At 55.4% G+C, this 17,522-nt stretch overlaps 1 protein-coding gene across 1 annotated transcript; it reads left to right on the top strand.

Annotated features, from left to right (window-relative positions):
* Window positions 1–5,848: 5,848 nt before the first annotated feature.
* SOX7 (SRY-box transcription factor 7) lies at window positions 5,849–9,845 on the top strand. Its single transcript, XM_086745002.1, has 2 exons — window positions 5,849–6,077; window positions 7,761–9,845. The coding sequence occupies exons 1-2, from the start codon at window positions 5,852–5,854 to the stop codon at window positions 8,663–8,665; spliced, it is 1,131 nt and encodes a 376-aa protein (XP_086601128.1). The 5' UTR covers window positions 5,849–5,851; the 3' UTR covers window positions 8,666–9,845.
* The last annotated feature ends 7,677 nt before the right edge of the window (window positions 9,846–17,522 follow it).

Genomic DNA, 17,522 nt, shown 5'->3' with positions numbered 1-17,522 from the left:
TCAAAATTACGTACCTCCAAGTGAAATTACCTGGGAACTGAGCAAAATCATAGAATGGCTTCGGTTGGAAGGGATCTTCCAAGGCCACCCAGTCCAACCCCCCTGCAAGGAGCAGGGACATCTCCAACCACATCAGGTTGCTCAGAGCCCCGGCCAACCTGGCCTGGAATGTTTCCAGGGATGGGGCATCCACCACCTCTCCGGGCAACCTGGGACAGTGTTCTACCACCCTCAGTGTAAAAAAAAAATTCTTTCTTGTATCTAATCTGAATCTACCTCCTTCCAGTTTAAAACCATGACCCCTCGTCCTGTCCCAGCAGGCCCTGCTGAAGAGTCTCTCCCCACCTTTCCTGCAGCCCCCTTTGGGCACTGGGAGCCGCTCTCAGGTCTCCCCGGAGCCTCCTCTTCTCCAGGCTGAACAGCCCCAGCTCTCTCAGCCTGGCCTCACAGCAGAGCTGCTCCAGCCCTCTCAGCATCTGCGTGGCCTCCTCTGGACCCTCTCCAACAGCTCCACGTCCTTCTGCTGTTGGGGGCTCCAGAGCTGGACGCAGCGCTGCAGGTGAGCTCCCACATGGGAGTGGCCACTCTGCTTTCACTTGCCAATGGAGAACGATGCACATACAGCGTAGATATTAAAATGTTTTCAGTTTAGTAATCCCAGCCCACCACTGACATCAGATGAAAATTTTCCAGTTTCGCACTGGGAACCTTACATGGATGGTGGTTTCTCCTGAGTTACTTCCATTTTTCTCAGGTATAGCGTTGACTTCGCTTGGAGCCTTGAAATTAACTGTCGGTGCAAAGGCTGCTACGTGCCAAGCGACGTGATTTGCAATGGCAATTTTCTGAACAGCAATAGATACGCTGACTTTTGTGCTTGTAATTACCTGCAAGCACAAAACTGTGTCCTGGAAAGCAGAGGGCGCGGAAAAGTAGTCTGTTAGCAGCGTTGGACCAAAGTCTGTGTGAGATTTATGGGCTTCAGCCGTTTTGATCTTGATGCATCTGACTGCAGAGCCTTCCTTCGAGCCAGGGACGGGAGATTGCAGTGGTACACGCCATGTGACAACCCAGATGTGTGGAACAGGGGCTGTTCCTTGAATTTCTTTCCAAGACAAACGAGTGATTTACACACAACTGGTGTAAAGCAGAAGGAGTAACAACCAGCATAGGCGTGTGACACGATTAAGTACAAGCTTCAAGACAACCCGTTAAGATTTCAGAACCCGTGTCCTTACATCTCTGTGAATTTTAGTCCATGATACTTTGTGAAACTTAAGAAATGCACCGGGAGACCCATCCAGTTCAGCGTCGTGTTCAATTAACGCCGATTGTCCTTTAAGCAGAAGGTATTTCTGGTGCTGGCTTCTTTAGGAGAACCAGCTCTCAGCAAAGAAAACGAGCTGATCACCAATGTGATGAACCAGTTTGCTCCTGTTTAAACACACCAGATTGAAGTTCTTGAAGCGTCCACCTTCAAAAGGCACAATTTACGTCACGAAACCTCCAAATCTGCCAGCACCAAGAGGAGGAAGGAAGCTCCAAGAAGAGAGGAAAACCACACAAAGTCTATTGGAAACGCTGCATAGCATCACGCCTATCTTAAAAAAAGATCTTACGGCAGCGTGTCCTCCAGCAGCGGGAGGAATGCGAGCATCTGAAGCTTAATTCCTCCTCGTTCCTGGGCGCTGGGAGGTTTGCTGCGATGGGTTATAAATCTCATCCACACAATGTTCGTGGCTGAGGATCTCCATTGACAGAGCGCTTGGACGATAACCAAGGCTCCGTACCTGTCCCGTGCAGGGATAAGCGAACTTTTGCTTGTGTAAGTGACGTGGGACTGGTGAATATGGTAAAAATAAAATAAAAAAAAACTTTTGTGGTGGCAGAAGTGGGAAGATTGTTCCAATGGCAAATTGAAGCCCAGTTTATCAGCAAGTCTCACTGAAATTCTGCTTCTGAGTCACGCAGAGATTTTTATTTTATTATCTTAATCCATTTTTATAAATTTTAAAGTGTAAGAGGGAAATTCTGCTACTCCCTTTTAACCTAAAGGGACTAAAAAAAATCTTTATTTTGTAAATGTTGAAGCTGCATTTTAAAAATAACTAGAGCAGTATTCAGCAACCGTGAGTGTGTGTGCTAAAAATTTTAGCATCCTTTTTATCTCGACATTTTTCACTGCGGGGTGTGTAAGTGGAAAGCTCTGGTTTCTTCTCCTAGCAAATAAATGATCCCAGTAGCTGTCCCTGGGGAAGGGCTGGTGGACGCGGGGAGGACGGGCGGTGGGCAGGGTTGGTTCCGCCGTCTCGGTGGCAAAGCAGCTGGGAGCCGCAGCGCTGAGAGCCGGCTCTTCTGCTGGGAACCCGCAGCTGGCTCGGCAAAAACTGCCCTTGGGAGACAAGAGCTCCATCCATAATTAAAGAACATGTGAATATTGAGCTAATTTAGGATTTGCGCTTTCTCACACTTTTTAACGTCGCCGTTCGCAAGCCGAATGAAATGCCAGATGCTGGATCCGTGCCAAAAGGGGATGATTTGAGGGAGCGGGGATGGTCTTGCTGCACGGCGCGAAGGCCGGCTTCGGTCAGGGATTTTCCGTGTGACCCCGTGGGAGGTGCTGCCACTGCTCCCCATCCGTGAAAATGGGGAGAACAAAGCTTTCTCCCACCCTTTGTCTGCTCCGTCCGTTTTAGCTCGTAGCTTTTAGCCGTAATTTCCCTGCTCCCCAAGCCCTGGGAGAGCTCTGCTTCTTCCCGTGCCCCAGATACAGGTAAGCGTTGCAACCGAAATCGGGAAGGTAAGCAGAAAAAGTAAAGAGGAGATTTTGCTTCCAGACTGCTGCTAATTACCCCGATACGGTCCCAATTAAACGGTGGCGTTTTCACATGGCCCCGGCTGCCTTTATGTAACGCAGAGCTTCCTACAGGACAGGTTTAACCAGCATTTTAGGCAGGGTGCAGGATGAAACCCATCTTACTAATGCAATCAGAATGCCAGGTGCTAAAGGAGAGGGGGGAGAAAAAAAAAAAAAAAGAAGAAGTGTTTATTATTATGGTTTGCGCTCGAAATGTGGCATGGAGGCCCCTAGGAAGGTGCTGTCTTCCAGCCTGGGAGAAAATTCAAACGAGAAATATTTTTTGCAGTGTTTTTTTGTCCTGCACCGCACGTCTTGAGGGGGGTTGGGGGTGTCAGAAAAGCCACGTGGGTTTACCCCTGCAATACCTGGGGGAGATCGAACCACGTTACCCCCACGACGCGGTGTCGCTCCCGCGATGCAGAGGGAATAGTGAGGACCAGGAAAAACCCAGGAAAAAAAATCCGGTGAGTTGCTCCGAGAGCCTGCAAGCATCTGTGGCCAAGGCAGGAGGCGGACACGGGTCGCGTCCCCGCTCAGCGCTTTGTCCTCCCCCAGACCTCTCCTCCATCCTGCACACCCCACCTCGGAACCTCGGCGCAGGATGGAGACGCTGCCCCGTGTCGTGTAAAAGGGCTCAAGCGGAATTCATCTGTTCCTTTCCTTTTCCCTCGAGGGGATCTATTCTACTACTACTACAAAAATTTGCTGGCCTCTGGGGCCTCGAGTGTAGAGGTGATATTTTTATAATAGCGATTATATCCAGGCCCTGTTAAAAAATAACACCATATTCAAAATAAAACCTTGCAACTTTGGGCAGCCTGTTTTTCGGTGCACTTCAACCCCTACTGAAAAGAAATTAAAAAAAAAAAAAATTTAAAAATAGGATGTTACAGATTTTCTTCCCAACCTCTGCAGCAACTCCCGCCTGCGAAATGGACCCAGGAGACCGGTTCGGAGCAGGGTTGGGAGGGTTTGGCATCCTCTTGCCCCGCCACGTCCTGGCACGGGACTCACAAAGAGAACCGGAGCCTGGGACGACGCGTGAAGCCTGGGACGACGCGGGCCGTCCCTGGGAGCGCGCGGGGCTCCGAACCGCAGATGAAAGGCGGTTGCTATGTGCCGGCCTGCATGTGCGTGTGTCTAAAGGGTTTATAAATCTGTCCCGAGAGCAGGAAATCTCCTGCGCCTTTTAGATTTAAGAGAAGTTGCCTTCCTGTTGTATTCCCAGATAACGCAGCTCTGATCAAGCCCGCTTGTAAATAGCTTAATAGATGTAATCAGTTCCTTTGGAAAATGTTGTTGCTTCCGCAGGGTTTTCATTCGGTCCCGGGGAAAAATTCGGACAAGGGCAGTTGCTGCTTCTGCTGCAAGCGAAGTTGGCAGCTTCCACCTCTCCGGACCCCAAAATCCCCATAACCCACGAAAAACCAAAACTTGCGGGGATCCTGCTCCTGCACGGGGAGAAACCAGGAAACCCAGGCGGATGCTGAACCCGCAGAGCTCGCGTTTACGCGCCGCTCTCTCCATCACCTGTAATCCGACAAGAGTCAATAGAAACACCCAGGCACGTGGGAAACCGCTGCCTACCTGCACAAACAGCCCACGTTCGGGATCCGCGCTGGGTTTTTCCCCCCTCGGCGCGTGGATTAGATGGGGCAGCGGCCGAGAGGGGAAATGCCTTCCCATCTTGCGCCCCGGCCCGCCAGCTTTTCTGGCAGGGCGGAGAGGAAATCCACAATCGGTCAAAGCGGAGCTGCTGCGGCTCATGTCAGGGGGTCAGAATCATAAAGGAATCGAGCGACTAAATATATTCCTCCAGGCAAGCTGGTGGGCAAGAGGGTCCGGCTGGAGATTTTCGGTCCCATCACCTTGGGATGGTCCTTGGTCCATGCACAAGGATGATCCTGCACAAGGGCCTATGGGAGACTTGGTCCTAGCTGGAGGGATGCTTCTGGGGTGTAATTTTCCCACCCCCATGAGCACCAAACTGGGGTTAGTGGGAAATATCGTTGCGTGGCGGTGGTGGTTCCATCTCAGCTGGGCTGGGGTGGCTTTGCAGGATGGGGCAGCGCTCCGTGAAACGCAGCAGCAAGAAAAAGTCCGCAACACATCAAACCAGCCCTCCGTCTCCCAGTGTCCCTGGGACGGGCGCTGAGGGACCGATTGGGAATGGTGCAGCCCCATCCCCTGCTCCGTGTGACCCCTGCAGGCTCACGGGGTCCCAGTTTCCCTCGCATACGAGGGGAGCTGGGAATCTGGGGTAACTGGGTGAAAACCCACACGGGGTGGCAAAGCACGGCCAGGACGAGGGGTTAAAGCAGGCGGTGTCGGGGGGAAAGGGGGTACCCGCCTGCAGGACCGCTGCCTTGATTTCCCCATGCGAACAACCATGGGGGGGGCGGGGGGACATGACTTTTTGCACCCCTGTGGTGACCTTCCGTTTGGGGCCATTTTCCTTTTCTTTCCAGGCCACCCCAAAAAAAAAAAAAAAAAAAAAAAAAAGATTTCCGTGCCCTCATCCCCCCCCCCACATACACCCTTGAAGTTTTAGGGGCTCAGAGGGGCGCGTGGGGGGGAATGTAAGGCTGGCAGGGCCATTTCCAGCTCCCTCCTCCCTCCCTTTCGGCCTTTCTGTGGGCAAAATAAGAAAAAAAAAAGAATAGAAGGAGATGGGGGGGGCGGGAAGGATAAGGGGGGGTGCTACCCCCTCCCACCCCCCGAGGGGTGCCGGGCAGAGGGGTGGGGTGAAGTTTTCTCCCCTGCGCCATCCTGGCCGGGGCTCAGGAGTTTGCAAACAAGGAGGAGCAGCCGGTACCTTCGGTGTCATTGGAGGAGATTTTTTCCAAGGAGCTCATAAATACGGGGGAGGCCGGGCGGGAGGTTGGGACTTCGCGGGGGGACCCCGAGGGCAGCGAAACGGGCGGGGAGCGGGACCGGGGGGTGGGGAAGGGGGGAAGGGGGTGGGGGGGGGGAGCAAAGCGGGGCCGGGCCATGGCTGCGATGCTCAGCACCTACCCCTGGCCGGAGCGATTGGAAGGGGAAGCGAGCGGGGGGCTCCCGACGGGACCCCCCCCGCGTTGCCCTGCGGGAGAGAAAGGGTCGGAGAGCCGCATCCGCCGGCCCATGAACGCGTTCATGGTGTGGGCGAAGGACGAGAGGAAGCGGCTGGCGGTGCAGAACCCCGACCTGCACAACGCGGAGCTCAGCAAGATGCTCGGTGAGGAGAGGAGGGGGCCAGGGGGGTTTTGGGGGACGGGGGGAAATGGGAGGGGGTGGCCGTCCGTGCGTCCACTCGGGTGTCTCCCGGGGTGCAAACCCCGTCCGGGTCCAATACCCTGGGGTGGGCACCCACGCACCCCCTCGGGTATCTTCAGGGGTGCAAAACCCGTCCGGATCCAGTACCCCAGGAACAGGCACCCATGCACCCAACACGGGCATCCCATGGGGTGCAAACTCCATCCGAATCAAATACCCCCGGGTGGGCACCCATGCACCCATCGGCAATCCCCGAGGTTGCCAACCCTGCTCGGGTGGGCACCCATAGCACCCCATGGGGTGCAAGCCCTGAGCTGGTCTGGGACCGGCACCCTGGGGTGCGTGTATCCTCCCGGCCACCCCACGGGATACAGGCAGGTGGGGCACGCAAGGAGGTGGCCACCCATGGGACAACACCCGTGGGGCTGCCTTGTGGGGTGCAAAGCCTGGTGGTCCTGCACCCCAGGGGACAGGAATCCATGTGCCCACCCTGTCACCCCTGGGGTGTAAACCCTGTCAGTGCCGGGGATCCCTGGATGCCATGCAAGGAGAGGCCCCCAGATTTTCCTGGCCTGTCTTTGCTGTCCCACTTTGTCCCAAAACTCGCTAGCCCACCCCAACATTGCGTGGCCGGGCGGTGGGGAGGATGGTGGTGGTGTTTCTTCTCTTTCTTTTCAGGGCTCAAAACCCATTTTGGGTACACATTTGTTTCCCACTCCCCGTCCGCTATTTTCCCCTTCTCCCAATCCCTTTTTTTTTTTTTTATGGGAAACCAAGAGCACAAACAGAAATAACCAGCCCAGACAGCCTGAGAAAGAGCTGCCTGAATTGCAACACAGCTTTGCTGTCCAGCCTCTTACCCAAAGTTTGTGTTTCCCGGACAGTTTTGCGGTGTTTTCTTTGGTGGCTTGGGTTTTCTCCTCGCTGCTTTGCCGTGCAGCGTCTCAGCTTGTTAGTGCCGTTTCTGCCGTCCCTTTGGCGATGGGAAGGAGTCAAACGCTTTGATCTGTACCCTGGTTTCTCCCCCTGCCCTGAGGAACAGCCCGAGGTATCCTCACCGTGGGATACAACCCCTCCGCCTCCGCGCTTGCTTCTCCGTCCCGTGCCTTGGAGACATTTTGTGTATCTCAACCGGGCAGCAGCGAGGTCGTGGCGCCCAGGTCTCCGTACGCCCTCGGTGTGAGTCCTGGCAGGGCGTGGGGCTGGGACACATCCAGGGACACCACGTCCTGACCCCCCTGCTCAGCTGGGCATGGCCTCTGCCGTCCCGGATCAGCAGCCGTGCTCTCCGGCCCATGGAGGCATTGCAAGATCAGACGGTGGAGCTGGGGGAGTTTATTTGCCCTGATTTATTTTTTTTTTTTGCAGTGGGGCTCAGCTAACCATGAACCCACTCTATTTGGGGATTTGGGATGGGGGGAGCTGGAGGACCTAGGATGGCTTCAATCCCCCCACTTCTTCACCCTCCCGCTGCTGTCTCGTCCTCCTGCGGAGTTTGCTGGCCACGTCCTCCGTGCGCCCCGGCTCGGATACTGGCCCCTACCTTGCCCTTGGGTTGCGTTCCTGCAAGCTTTGGGTGGAAGCCCCCTTTCGTCCCCGGTACGGCTGCCACGGGCGCTCAGGGGCGTTTCGTTCTCCGTTTCAGGCAAATCCTGGAAGGCTCTGAGCCTCTCGCAGAAGCGTCCCTACGTGGAGGAGGCCGAGCGGCTGCGAGTGAAGCACATGCAAGATTATCCCAACTACAAATACCGGCCTCGGCGGAAGAAGCAGGTCAAGCGGATCTGCAAGCGGGTGGACCCCGGGTTTTTGCTGAGCAACCTGACGCGGGACCAAAACGCGGTGCCGGAGAAGCGGCCCTGCAGCCGGGCCGGCGGGGAGAAAGAGGGGCCGGGTGAGTACCCCGCTCGCCCGGGGCTGCCGGCCGTCCGGGGATATCGGGAGGCCCCGGGCAGCAGCAGCGGCAGCAGCACCAGCGTGGACACCTACCCCTACGGGCTGCCCACCCCCCCGGAGATGTCTCCGCTGGACGCCATAGACCCCGAGCAGAGCTTCTTCTCCTCGCCCTGCCCCGAGGAGCATCACCGCTCCCACCTCGCCGGAGCCACCTACTCCCCGGAGTACGCAGGCAGCTCTCTCCCGTGCAACCACCACCCTCTCAGCCCCATGCCACAGCCAGCCACTTGCATGATCCCCCCGGCCTCCAGCTGCCCTCCTCTTCCTCCTCCTCCTCCTCCCAGCTACTACACACCTGCCTTCCCCTCCCTGCACCCCCCCAGCCTCCATGCCCACCTGGGCCAGCTCTCCCCACCGCCTGACCACCACGGCTTTGACACCTTGGACCAGCTGAGCCAAGCCGAGCTCCTGGGGGAGATGGACCGCAACGAGTTTGACCAATATCTCAACAACCATGGCCACGGTGACCACCACGGCGGGGTCTTGGTCAACGGACACGTCCCAGCGGCCGGTGGTTCCCACGCCTCCGAAACTAGCCTGATCTCCGTCCTCGCCGATGCCACGGCCACCTACTACAATAACTACAGCGTCTCCTAGACCGCCAGCCAGGGCCACCTGGACCGGCCAAGGAAGGACCCAACACAGTATTACGAGGCGTTGCTCCCCGGGGACATCACCCACTGCCCCTCAGGGTGACCAAGTCTGAACCGCGAGGGCCGTGGAGTCTCCTCGGTGGCGTAGGTAAAGGATTTTCATGGGCTTGCCACCGGCGCAAGGCCTCGGGTGCCCTGCTCCGAGCAGGGCCGGGGGGGATTTTCCAATGCCAAAGCCCTTTGGCCAAGTCCCTCTCCCAAAGTAGAGATTTTCCTGGGGGCGCGGGAAGATAGCTCCACATTTTGGGGAGCTGTTTGCAAATGGCAGGTCTGAATTCCCCGCAGGGGCAAAACCCACTGGAAGGGGAAAAGGCAGGGATGGGGGGATAAGGGAAGATTTTAGGAAAGGGGCGCGTGGTCTTCAAGCGTGCTTTGCCCCACTCTTGGCTCCTGGCACCAATGTGGCTACCCCGGGGTTAAACCTGCCCCGTCCCCCTGTCCCCAAACCAAGAGTTGGGGGCTTCATCCCAGGGACACAGCGGGGCTGCAGGGGGGCAGCCAGCCCCGAGAGCGCTCACCCTGCACGTTCCGGAGGAGGGCAGGATCAGGGCACGGAACCTTGGCCTTCCAGCGAAAGCGTGAGCTGCCCTCCCCACCGGGCTGGGAGCGGGTCCTGGGACGAGCACTTTGGCGAAGAGGTGATGATGTAGCAGATACGTTTTTTTTATATCAAACATCCTTTGAAGGCGAACGCTTCCCGTTTCGAGCGGCGGTGCCCAATGCCTCTTCGAACTCCGGCGTTATTATTGCTTGTAATAAAGCTGTACATTGATTTATTCCTTCCATTATTCCTCCCCTCGGATTTTGTATTGCTCGAGGTCTCTTCCTTTTCGTAAAGATGAAGCTTTATTTTAAATCAGTTATATGACATGATTAATCTTAGTGTTTACTGTATGGCACTTGGTAATGATTAGTTAGTAGCGTGGCTATGATTTTCTGGTTTCAATCCCAAACGTGTATTAATAATAATTGCAAATAATACTTAAAAAAAACCCCACAACTTCACAAGTTTTTAAGCTAATACATTCCATCTTTTTTTGTGTGTGTGACTCTATGCATTTTGAATGAGTGTAGATATGAGTTGGCATAAAATATTTAATTTAAATAAATATGTTTTTATACGATGATTGTTTTATGATTTAAATTGCCGTAGCTATTGACAAGAGTTTTCAAAACAGAAACATTTCCTGTGTGAGTACTATTTTTTTAATTTTTTTTTTTTTGTTGGTATTTTCACCCGAACTTTTCTACTCTCATTTTTTAAAATAAAAAAGATCTGTAGTTATCTTTGCAAATGGTGGATTGCTTTCTAACAAACCGACTTGAGGCATGATGCGTGCCTACCTTCACTTTTCACCGTGTGTCTCAGGGGCAGCGAGTCACTCTGATGGCCTTGGGCCCTCTTTGGCCGTCTCTTGAACACAACCTTTTGATGCCAGGTCCTGTGTAGATGTTACAGTGAAGTTGGGGCAAAGCTTTGCCTTCGGTGTGTTGACGAGCACAAATTACGTTGCCTATTTATGGTGCGAGTGCCAGTGCCTGAAGCGTGGTTTTTATTCACGTTTAAGGTTGTCTTTCAGAGGCTGTGCAGATGCTTCACAGCGTGAAGGCCTCATAAAGAGTCCTCGGTGCAAATGCTGATCAAGGCAATGAGGCTGCAGAAACGGAGTTTGGGTCAAATTTGGGATGCTGCATGATGGATGATCTTGTAGGTGGATGTGGTTGGCTCAACCTTGAGGTTGAGAATGCACACCTCCCAAACCAGTGTCCTTTCAGGCTGTGTCCTCCTGCTTGGCCCCAAAAAGCAGAGGAGCAAGTTTCCTAATGCTCTTTGTGATGCCCTTTTATATGTGTTGGTTGGAAGGGGTCCTCAGAGGTCACCCAACCCAACTCAAGGCAACCCAACCCAACAGGGCTGGCTTGCCTCCCATGAATGGTTGACTCAGGGAGCCCGTGGTCCCAGAAGGTGGGAGTCTGAGTGAGTATTTGGGGAGGCACCAACATGCCACTGTTCTATGCTTATGGTTGTCCTTTGTCTCTGACTCGTAGCCCCCCTGGAGACAGCTCTCCCATCACACAAGCCACCTCCTCCTTGGCCCATCACTCAGGCACCCAAACCCACCCTTGGCCACGTGCAACTGGTTTCCCTTTTAGGGGGAGCAAAATCGATGTCTTTGGGTGTCCTGCTGGCACCATGGACTGTGGTGGCTGTTACACCAGGCCAGCACAAGGTCACAATGCTGGATGCGACACTGAGGTGACCGGTGTAGCAGCCCAACTGAGGCAGCATCGCTCTTCCTTGAGCGTTTGTGAATCAGCGCGGTGGGGCTGGAGGGAGGGAGATGCCTTGAGCCTGTTTGGCCTCTCTACCCAGCAGCGTTGACTCACATGGGACCATGCCAGGAGCAGGAGCAGGGCTGGAGAAGTCCTGCTTCTCCCACTGCCTGCTGTGCCCACGATCCCTGTGGTGTCCCAGGGCCAAGGGATGCTGACAGCCTCCCAGCAGCACATTGAAAATTGTTCATAAGAGGGGTTACGTGCACGTGTCCAAACCTGGATCTGCCACTGAACCACTAAATCCAAGGGGCTGCTCCCTTCCAAACAGGCTCTCGTTAGAGGGATACCCACCCCAGGATGCTCTGCAGGTGGCCCTTTCTGCCAGGTCTTCCTCAGGGGCAGCTGAGAACAGTGTAATGAGTTTTTTAACTGCCTTGGTGAGGAGGCAGAGAGCTCAGCCGTGCCAGCCCTGCCAGCAAGATCCGCTGTGGGTGTTGCCACCAGCATGCCTGGTGCGGGCTGTTGGATTCGTCCCCGCGATGGGATCCTCTCTCTGGGACACCGGCTGCTCCTGCCCTTCACGCTCCTTGTTCCCATGCCCCAAGCAGCGACGGGATCCACCAAAACACCCCGTGAAATTCTTCCCTTCATACAGACAGAGTCATATTCAGGGTTGGCAGAGGTGAAGCCCACACCGAGAGCTCCTGGCAGCGTGTGCCACGGTGGCCAGAGTCTGGTTTTCCCCGGGAAAAGGAGTTTCTCTGCATATCCCAGCCCTGAGCAGCTCACCAGGCTGGGATGCGCGGAGACTCCCGCGAGCCGAGCCTGTCCTCACTTGCTCGACCCGAAGCCACGTGAGGAGAGGTGGGAGCGTGTCCCCGTGCTCTTTGCACGTCAGGAACAGCTACAGGCCCCAACCAAGAGCCGGGGCCCCTCGAGGGCTTTGGGAGCCGCAGCCAAGGCGAGGTGCGGCTCCCTGGGAGCCAGGGCTCGCCGTCCGGATCCGGGCACACGCCCAGCGCCGGGAGCGGCCAACTTCCACCTCCCAGGACAACTGCAGCTGAGACGAAATTCAGGAGCGGAGCCATCAGCCACTTCTCCGGCGGGGTGGAAAACACAAGGCTACAGGCTTGCCCCTCACTCCGCAGCACATTTTTGGGATGCAGGGCACTGCTGCGGGGACCGACGAGAAAATAAGTGGCAGACAGAGGTGGGAAGGAGAATTTTGCTTAGAAAGTAGACATTCCCACAGAGAATTGATGGTTGTGGTGGTTTATGCATGTTAGGGGGTTCTCCACCTCAAGTGGGATGGGTTCTGCATCAGCCCTGGGCACATTTTTCCTTCCTCCCCATCCCGAACCCGCAAGCCCGAGGCTGTCTCTGCACACGCCGAGGAGTCTTGTGGTTTGTGGGTTGCTTTCTTCAGGCTGGGACGGGCTGGGAACCAGCAGGAAGATCAAATCAGGGCTGCAGGAAGGGATAAAATGACCTCACACCGCATTTGGGCTCCCACTCAAGGGTGTCATGCTGGGACAAGGCAAGGACCTCTCCTTGCCAGGAGGTGACCAGGGTGTGAGTCCTCTGCCCCCAGTGTCCGGTGGCCCCAGCCAGCCCTTGGCCCCCGTGGCTGCATGGGTCACGGTGCTGGGCATCAGGAGCAGGGATGAGGTCACCTTCCCGGATAGCGCTGGGATTCGGGCTGACTGGGAGCTGCGGTGTGTGTCATGCCCTGGTCCTCCCAGGATGGGTGATTTCCTCTGCCTCCCTTGAGCAGGTGGTCGCTCCTCTCCATCCTCGCTCCACCAGCCAGATCTGCTTGTCCCAGTGCCACTGGCCAGGGGTAGATCGTGGTGACAAGCAGCCACGTGGCTGCTCCGTGCCTCAGTTTCCCTGTTTGTAAAATGGAGATACCACTTCTTTCCCTCCCATCCTTTTTCCGTCCAGCATTGGGGCACGATCTTACCAAGGCTGCGAACAGGACCAAGGCCACCTCGTGCTGCCCCTATCACAAGGGGTCTCTACCCCATGCGAGGGCTCTGGATGCTGAAATTAGCTGCGAGATTATTATTTTCCCCCCGTCGCTCTCAAAGCAGAAGGTGAAGGAGGGAAGTAGACGCAGAGAAGGGGCTGAGGAGATTTGACTGAGGTCACCCCGCAAATCAGTGGCAGAGCCTAGGGCAGACCTTCGACACCGCCAACTCCCCTGAAAACCCATTTTTGCCCCTGTCAGCCCCTTTCTGCTGGCGAGTAAACACCTTCCCCCTCCACCTCTCTTTGCCCCCCAACTCTGAGCCCCGCCGCGCCCCGCGGGGAGCCATGGCCGCTCTGCCGGGCGACGGGGAGGACAGGATCAGGCCCTCCCTCCCGTCCTTCCAGAAGAAGGAATGAGACAAGCTGCTGAGTGGTTTCCTGCCCGGCATTGCCAATGGGAGCTGCTTGGGGTGCCGGGAGCAGGGGAGGATGTGTCCGGAGCTGAGTGTTTCCTGGCAGATAAGGCCAACCCCTCCTGCCGGATGTTATGAGTCCTGGTCCTACCTCCACGTTTCAAGCGAAGGGGCCGACAAAAGGCTTGGATGTTTATGTCAAGGAAAAATAACTTCTCCCTCTGTGTACAATCCTCCAGCTCCCCCAGGGCTACGGGTGGGAGGGTAAATGCCGGGAATGGGAAAAGAGGGACGAGGGGATGGAGGTGGGTGATGAAGGAGAAGGGTTTGGCGCCAGGGCAGGAGGGTTGTCAGTAGGCTGGGGTCTTCCCGTTGCTACTGAGGCTGGGGTGGGAGGGTGCCAAGACAAAAGCACGGGGAACTGGAGGGAAGAGCCCAGGGCTGGATAGTGTGGGCTCAACCCTGTGGGCTCAGGCTCAGCATCAATCCAGAGTCACCTTGGTGGCAACCTGCTTGGCCAAACCCAGCACCTCACCTCTGGTGCTCACCTGGAGAAGATCCAGCCCCCACTCAGGACTTGCCCCTTCGAGGCGGGCGGCTAAGGCCACTCACACCAGCCTCTGTGGCTGAAGGTCCAGGGCTGGCTCCTGCCCACTTCTGTCACCCAGGGATTGGTGACAGTGGAAGAGTTGGGTCCAACAGCCCAGCAGCACCCAGCTGGCTGGGGAGGAGGGAGAGGTTGTGCAGTGCCTATGGAGGGAGTGGTACAAATAGGGGTCTTCTCCATCCTTTTGCAATAAATTAGTAAAATCCAGTGCTGGCTGGACTCTCCTCTTTTGAATGAAGCTTGTGCACTTCTGCCACCTTTCTGGGACCATCCACAGGGCCCAAGCCTGAAGGCTGGTATATGTTCAGGGTCATCTCTGGACACTGGAAGGGACACGGAGAGACCTACACTGGGCTCACAGTGGTCAAGAAACCAGGACAAGGAAGACCCTCAACTCTCAACCCCTGCCATCCACACTGTAAAATTACCACTGTCCCCAGCACAGCGGTGCCCAGGCCAACAAGTCCTGCCCCAACCTGGTGTGGAGGTAGTGGGAACATCCTCAGGGAAGGTTTGGATGCGGCCACGTGGTTTAGATGTGGCCAGACCAGCTCGGGGATCTTGGGGCCAAACAGTTAAGTCTGGGCACTACCAGACAGTCTATAAGCTTTTTGTTTTTTTTTTTTTTTTTTGATAGAACTGAGTAGCTCCTGACTGAGAGTTTTGTCTTGGGCGTCAGTAGAGAAAAAATTCTGATAACAGAGGAAATCTGGCAATTGCCCGTCCAGGGTGGTTAACGAGAGCTGAACTGCCTCCCCACCCCGCTCTACTCCCATTTCAGTGCACGAGGGACTACTGGGGGTCCAGTTTCCCACCCAGCGGGGCAGAAGAGAGAGGGCTGGAGGACACCCTGAGAAGAAAGCAGAGAGGACGAAGCCCCTTCCCTTTCGCCTCAGAGCTTGGGGAGCCCATGAGGGTCCTCACTGGCATCTGAGGAGCATTACTCCATGCAAGGAGAGTTTGGAGTTAAGTCGGCTCATGATGGAGAACTCACCGTGCCCTCCTTCCAGCTCTCCCACCTCTCTTCCCTTAGCACCCCAAACATCCCCCCAGCCAGCCGGGACGTACCCCGCCTCAGCAAGCCCAAGATGTTGTTCTTTCCCTTTGATTTCCAGGAGCTCCTGCTTGGCCCCCAGAGCTTCACGGCAAACAAAACATCAGAAGCCTGGGCTGGCGGTGCAGGAAGGAAACTGCTCATGTTGGGGGCTGAGTCACGATCCCGCTGCTCCCTCCCGCATCAAGGGAGCAGGCGGCATTGGGTACCAAGGGACGGCGGGTCCCACTCCCCTCCAACCAGCTAGGGCACCAAAAATCCTCCCTTCTTGCCACCACTCTATCTTCTTGCTTTGAGAAACAAAACTTCAGCTTTTGGTGGTTTTTTTTTTCCTGCAGCTTGAGTGGAAAAAGCTGGATTTGCTTCCCTGGCAAGGGAAGAGTCTCCAGGCTGTCCTGTTGGGCCTCGGCCAAAATCCATGGAGGGTTTGAAAAGGTTAGTTTGAAACCCTTCATTTAAACCAGGCTCCTTGGCACCCCTGACCTGGGAACACCAATTTGATCCTCTGCCCTGTCCTGGCCAGAACCAGGACACGGGGTCAGACCTCTTGTCGTGAGCATCACGTGATACTGCAAAGGTTGTCACCGCTCAGACCGCTCCAGAATGGCAACGATCTGAGGTCCAATTTGTCTCCAAACCCAGGAGCACCAGGAGCTCTGGTCTGAAGAGACTGGCATTCCCATTTCTCCCCGTCTCATTTACAGGAGATTTTTTATATATATATATCTCTGCAGCTGTGAGCTCTCTGTCTTAACTCACCCGCAGTGGGTTTTTCTTCCATACATTTCCTTGACTGTGGGTTTAAAATTTTAGTACCCTTCACATCCCCACTCCGTGTGAAGAAGCACCTCCTTGCGTTGCTTTGATCCTGCCACCTTCCAAGTTTTTGGATGTTTTTGGAAGTTTTTTACGGCATCTTCCAAGATGCTGTAATTCTCCAGTTCTCTTATTCCTTATTTACCCTCTCTGGGCCACGCGTGATTTTGTAACCATATCTCATATGCCACCCCTTTACTCATCTCTTTTCCAGTCTGAAGACCTCCAAACCCCCTCTTTCCATTTGCCTCAGGAGTGTTGAAACTTGATTTGCTCGTCGGTCACCTCAGGAATATTTGTCAAGCACTGGGGGCAAGTGCTGTAGAGGGAGACTTGTGTGTTGTGGAGTTTCAATGGCTTCAAACTGTCATTAGGTGAGGGGAAAACTGGGTGGAGGAGGCACTGAGGGATGCTGGGTGGGTGTGGGAATGGTGGCGTGCGCTGAAAGTGGGAGGCTGGGGATGGGACTCGGTCTGAGTGAGACGGGAGACAAGGAGTTGGGGTGCCGGGGACGCGACTGGATGGTGAAAGAGGCAGAGGTGGGTGTGAACAACCATGGGCTGGCAAGGAAAGGTAGGGCTGGGAAGGAGCAGAGCATGATTGGAAGGACGAATGTTGGATGAGGAAACAGAAGATGGAGGAGAACAGGACCAGACTAGTGGCAGGAACCTTCCGGAGTGGAGATTGGACTGGGAAAGGGAAAGAAGTAGCATCAGGGTCTTCTGGACCAGGTGGGGATGACAGAGCTTACAGTAGGGCCAAGGGCTGTTAGTAGAAAACAGACAAGAGGGACCAATGGCCCAAGGCAGAGAAGAAATGATTGGGCTGCCCATGAGTGGCCAAGCTAGAGGACAGAGGTCAGACTATCCATGGCTTGGAGAAAGCAGCATCCCCTGGTCTCTCTTTCCACAGCTGTCAGCCAGACTGGTGAAAGTCTCAGCAGAGTGCATGTCCCACGTGTTCTCTTCAAAGCTGGTCTGGGAGAGATGACAGCCTCATACTCTGCCCTGGTGTCATGGTGGTTCCAGAGGCCCTGATGGCTCACATGGATGCACCTATGCAGAAAAATAAACAGGTAAACTCTGAGCCCAACTGGTTGATCCTTCCTAATAAACACTCTCAGCCTCCAAAAAGAGGACAACAGCACCCAAACGGGCTGCTGCGAATGGCCCCTGGCCTTTGCTCATCTTGAACTTTACCTGGGCATTGGTTGCATCAGTGTCACTTGACCTGGGCCAAAATCACACCAGGGAGTGGGCTACAAATAACTGAAAGGTCATTGCAGAAATGTGTGTGCCTCTGATCTTGGTCCTGTTCATTTACCCCCTGACTTGGAGCTACTGGTGGATGAGAAGCTCAACATTGAGCCGGCAATGTGCGCTCACAGCCCAGAAACCAACGGCACCCTGGGCTGCATCCCCAGCAGCGTGGGCAGCAGGGCGAGGGAGGGGATTCTGCCCCTCTGCTCCGCTCTGGTGAGACCCCCCTGCAGCGCTGCGTCCAGCTCTGGAGCCCCCAACAGCAGAAGGACGTGGAGCTGCTGGATAGGGTCCAGAGGAGGCCCCGCAGATGCTGAGAGGGCTGGAGCAGCTCTGCTGTGAGGCCAGGCTGAGAGAGCTGGGGCTGTTCAGCCTGGAGAAGAGGAGGCTCCGGGGAGAGCTGA

The sequence above is a fragment of the Chlamydotis macqueenii genome, chromosome 3, assembly GCF_036417535.1.
Source record: "Chlamydotis macqueenii isolate bChlMac1 chromosome 3, bChlMac1.mat, whole genome shotgun sequence".
Taxonomy (NCBI): Eukaryota; Metazoa; Chordata; class Aves; order Otidiformes; family Otididae; genus Chlamydotis; species Chlamydotis macqueenii.
Note: the sequence above shows the minus strand (reverse complement) of the source record. Positions and strands in the feature narration are given on the sequence as shown.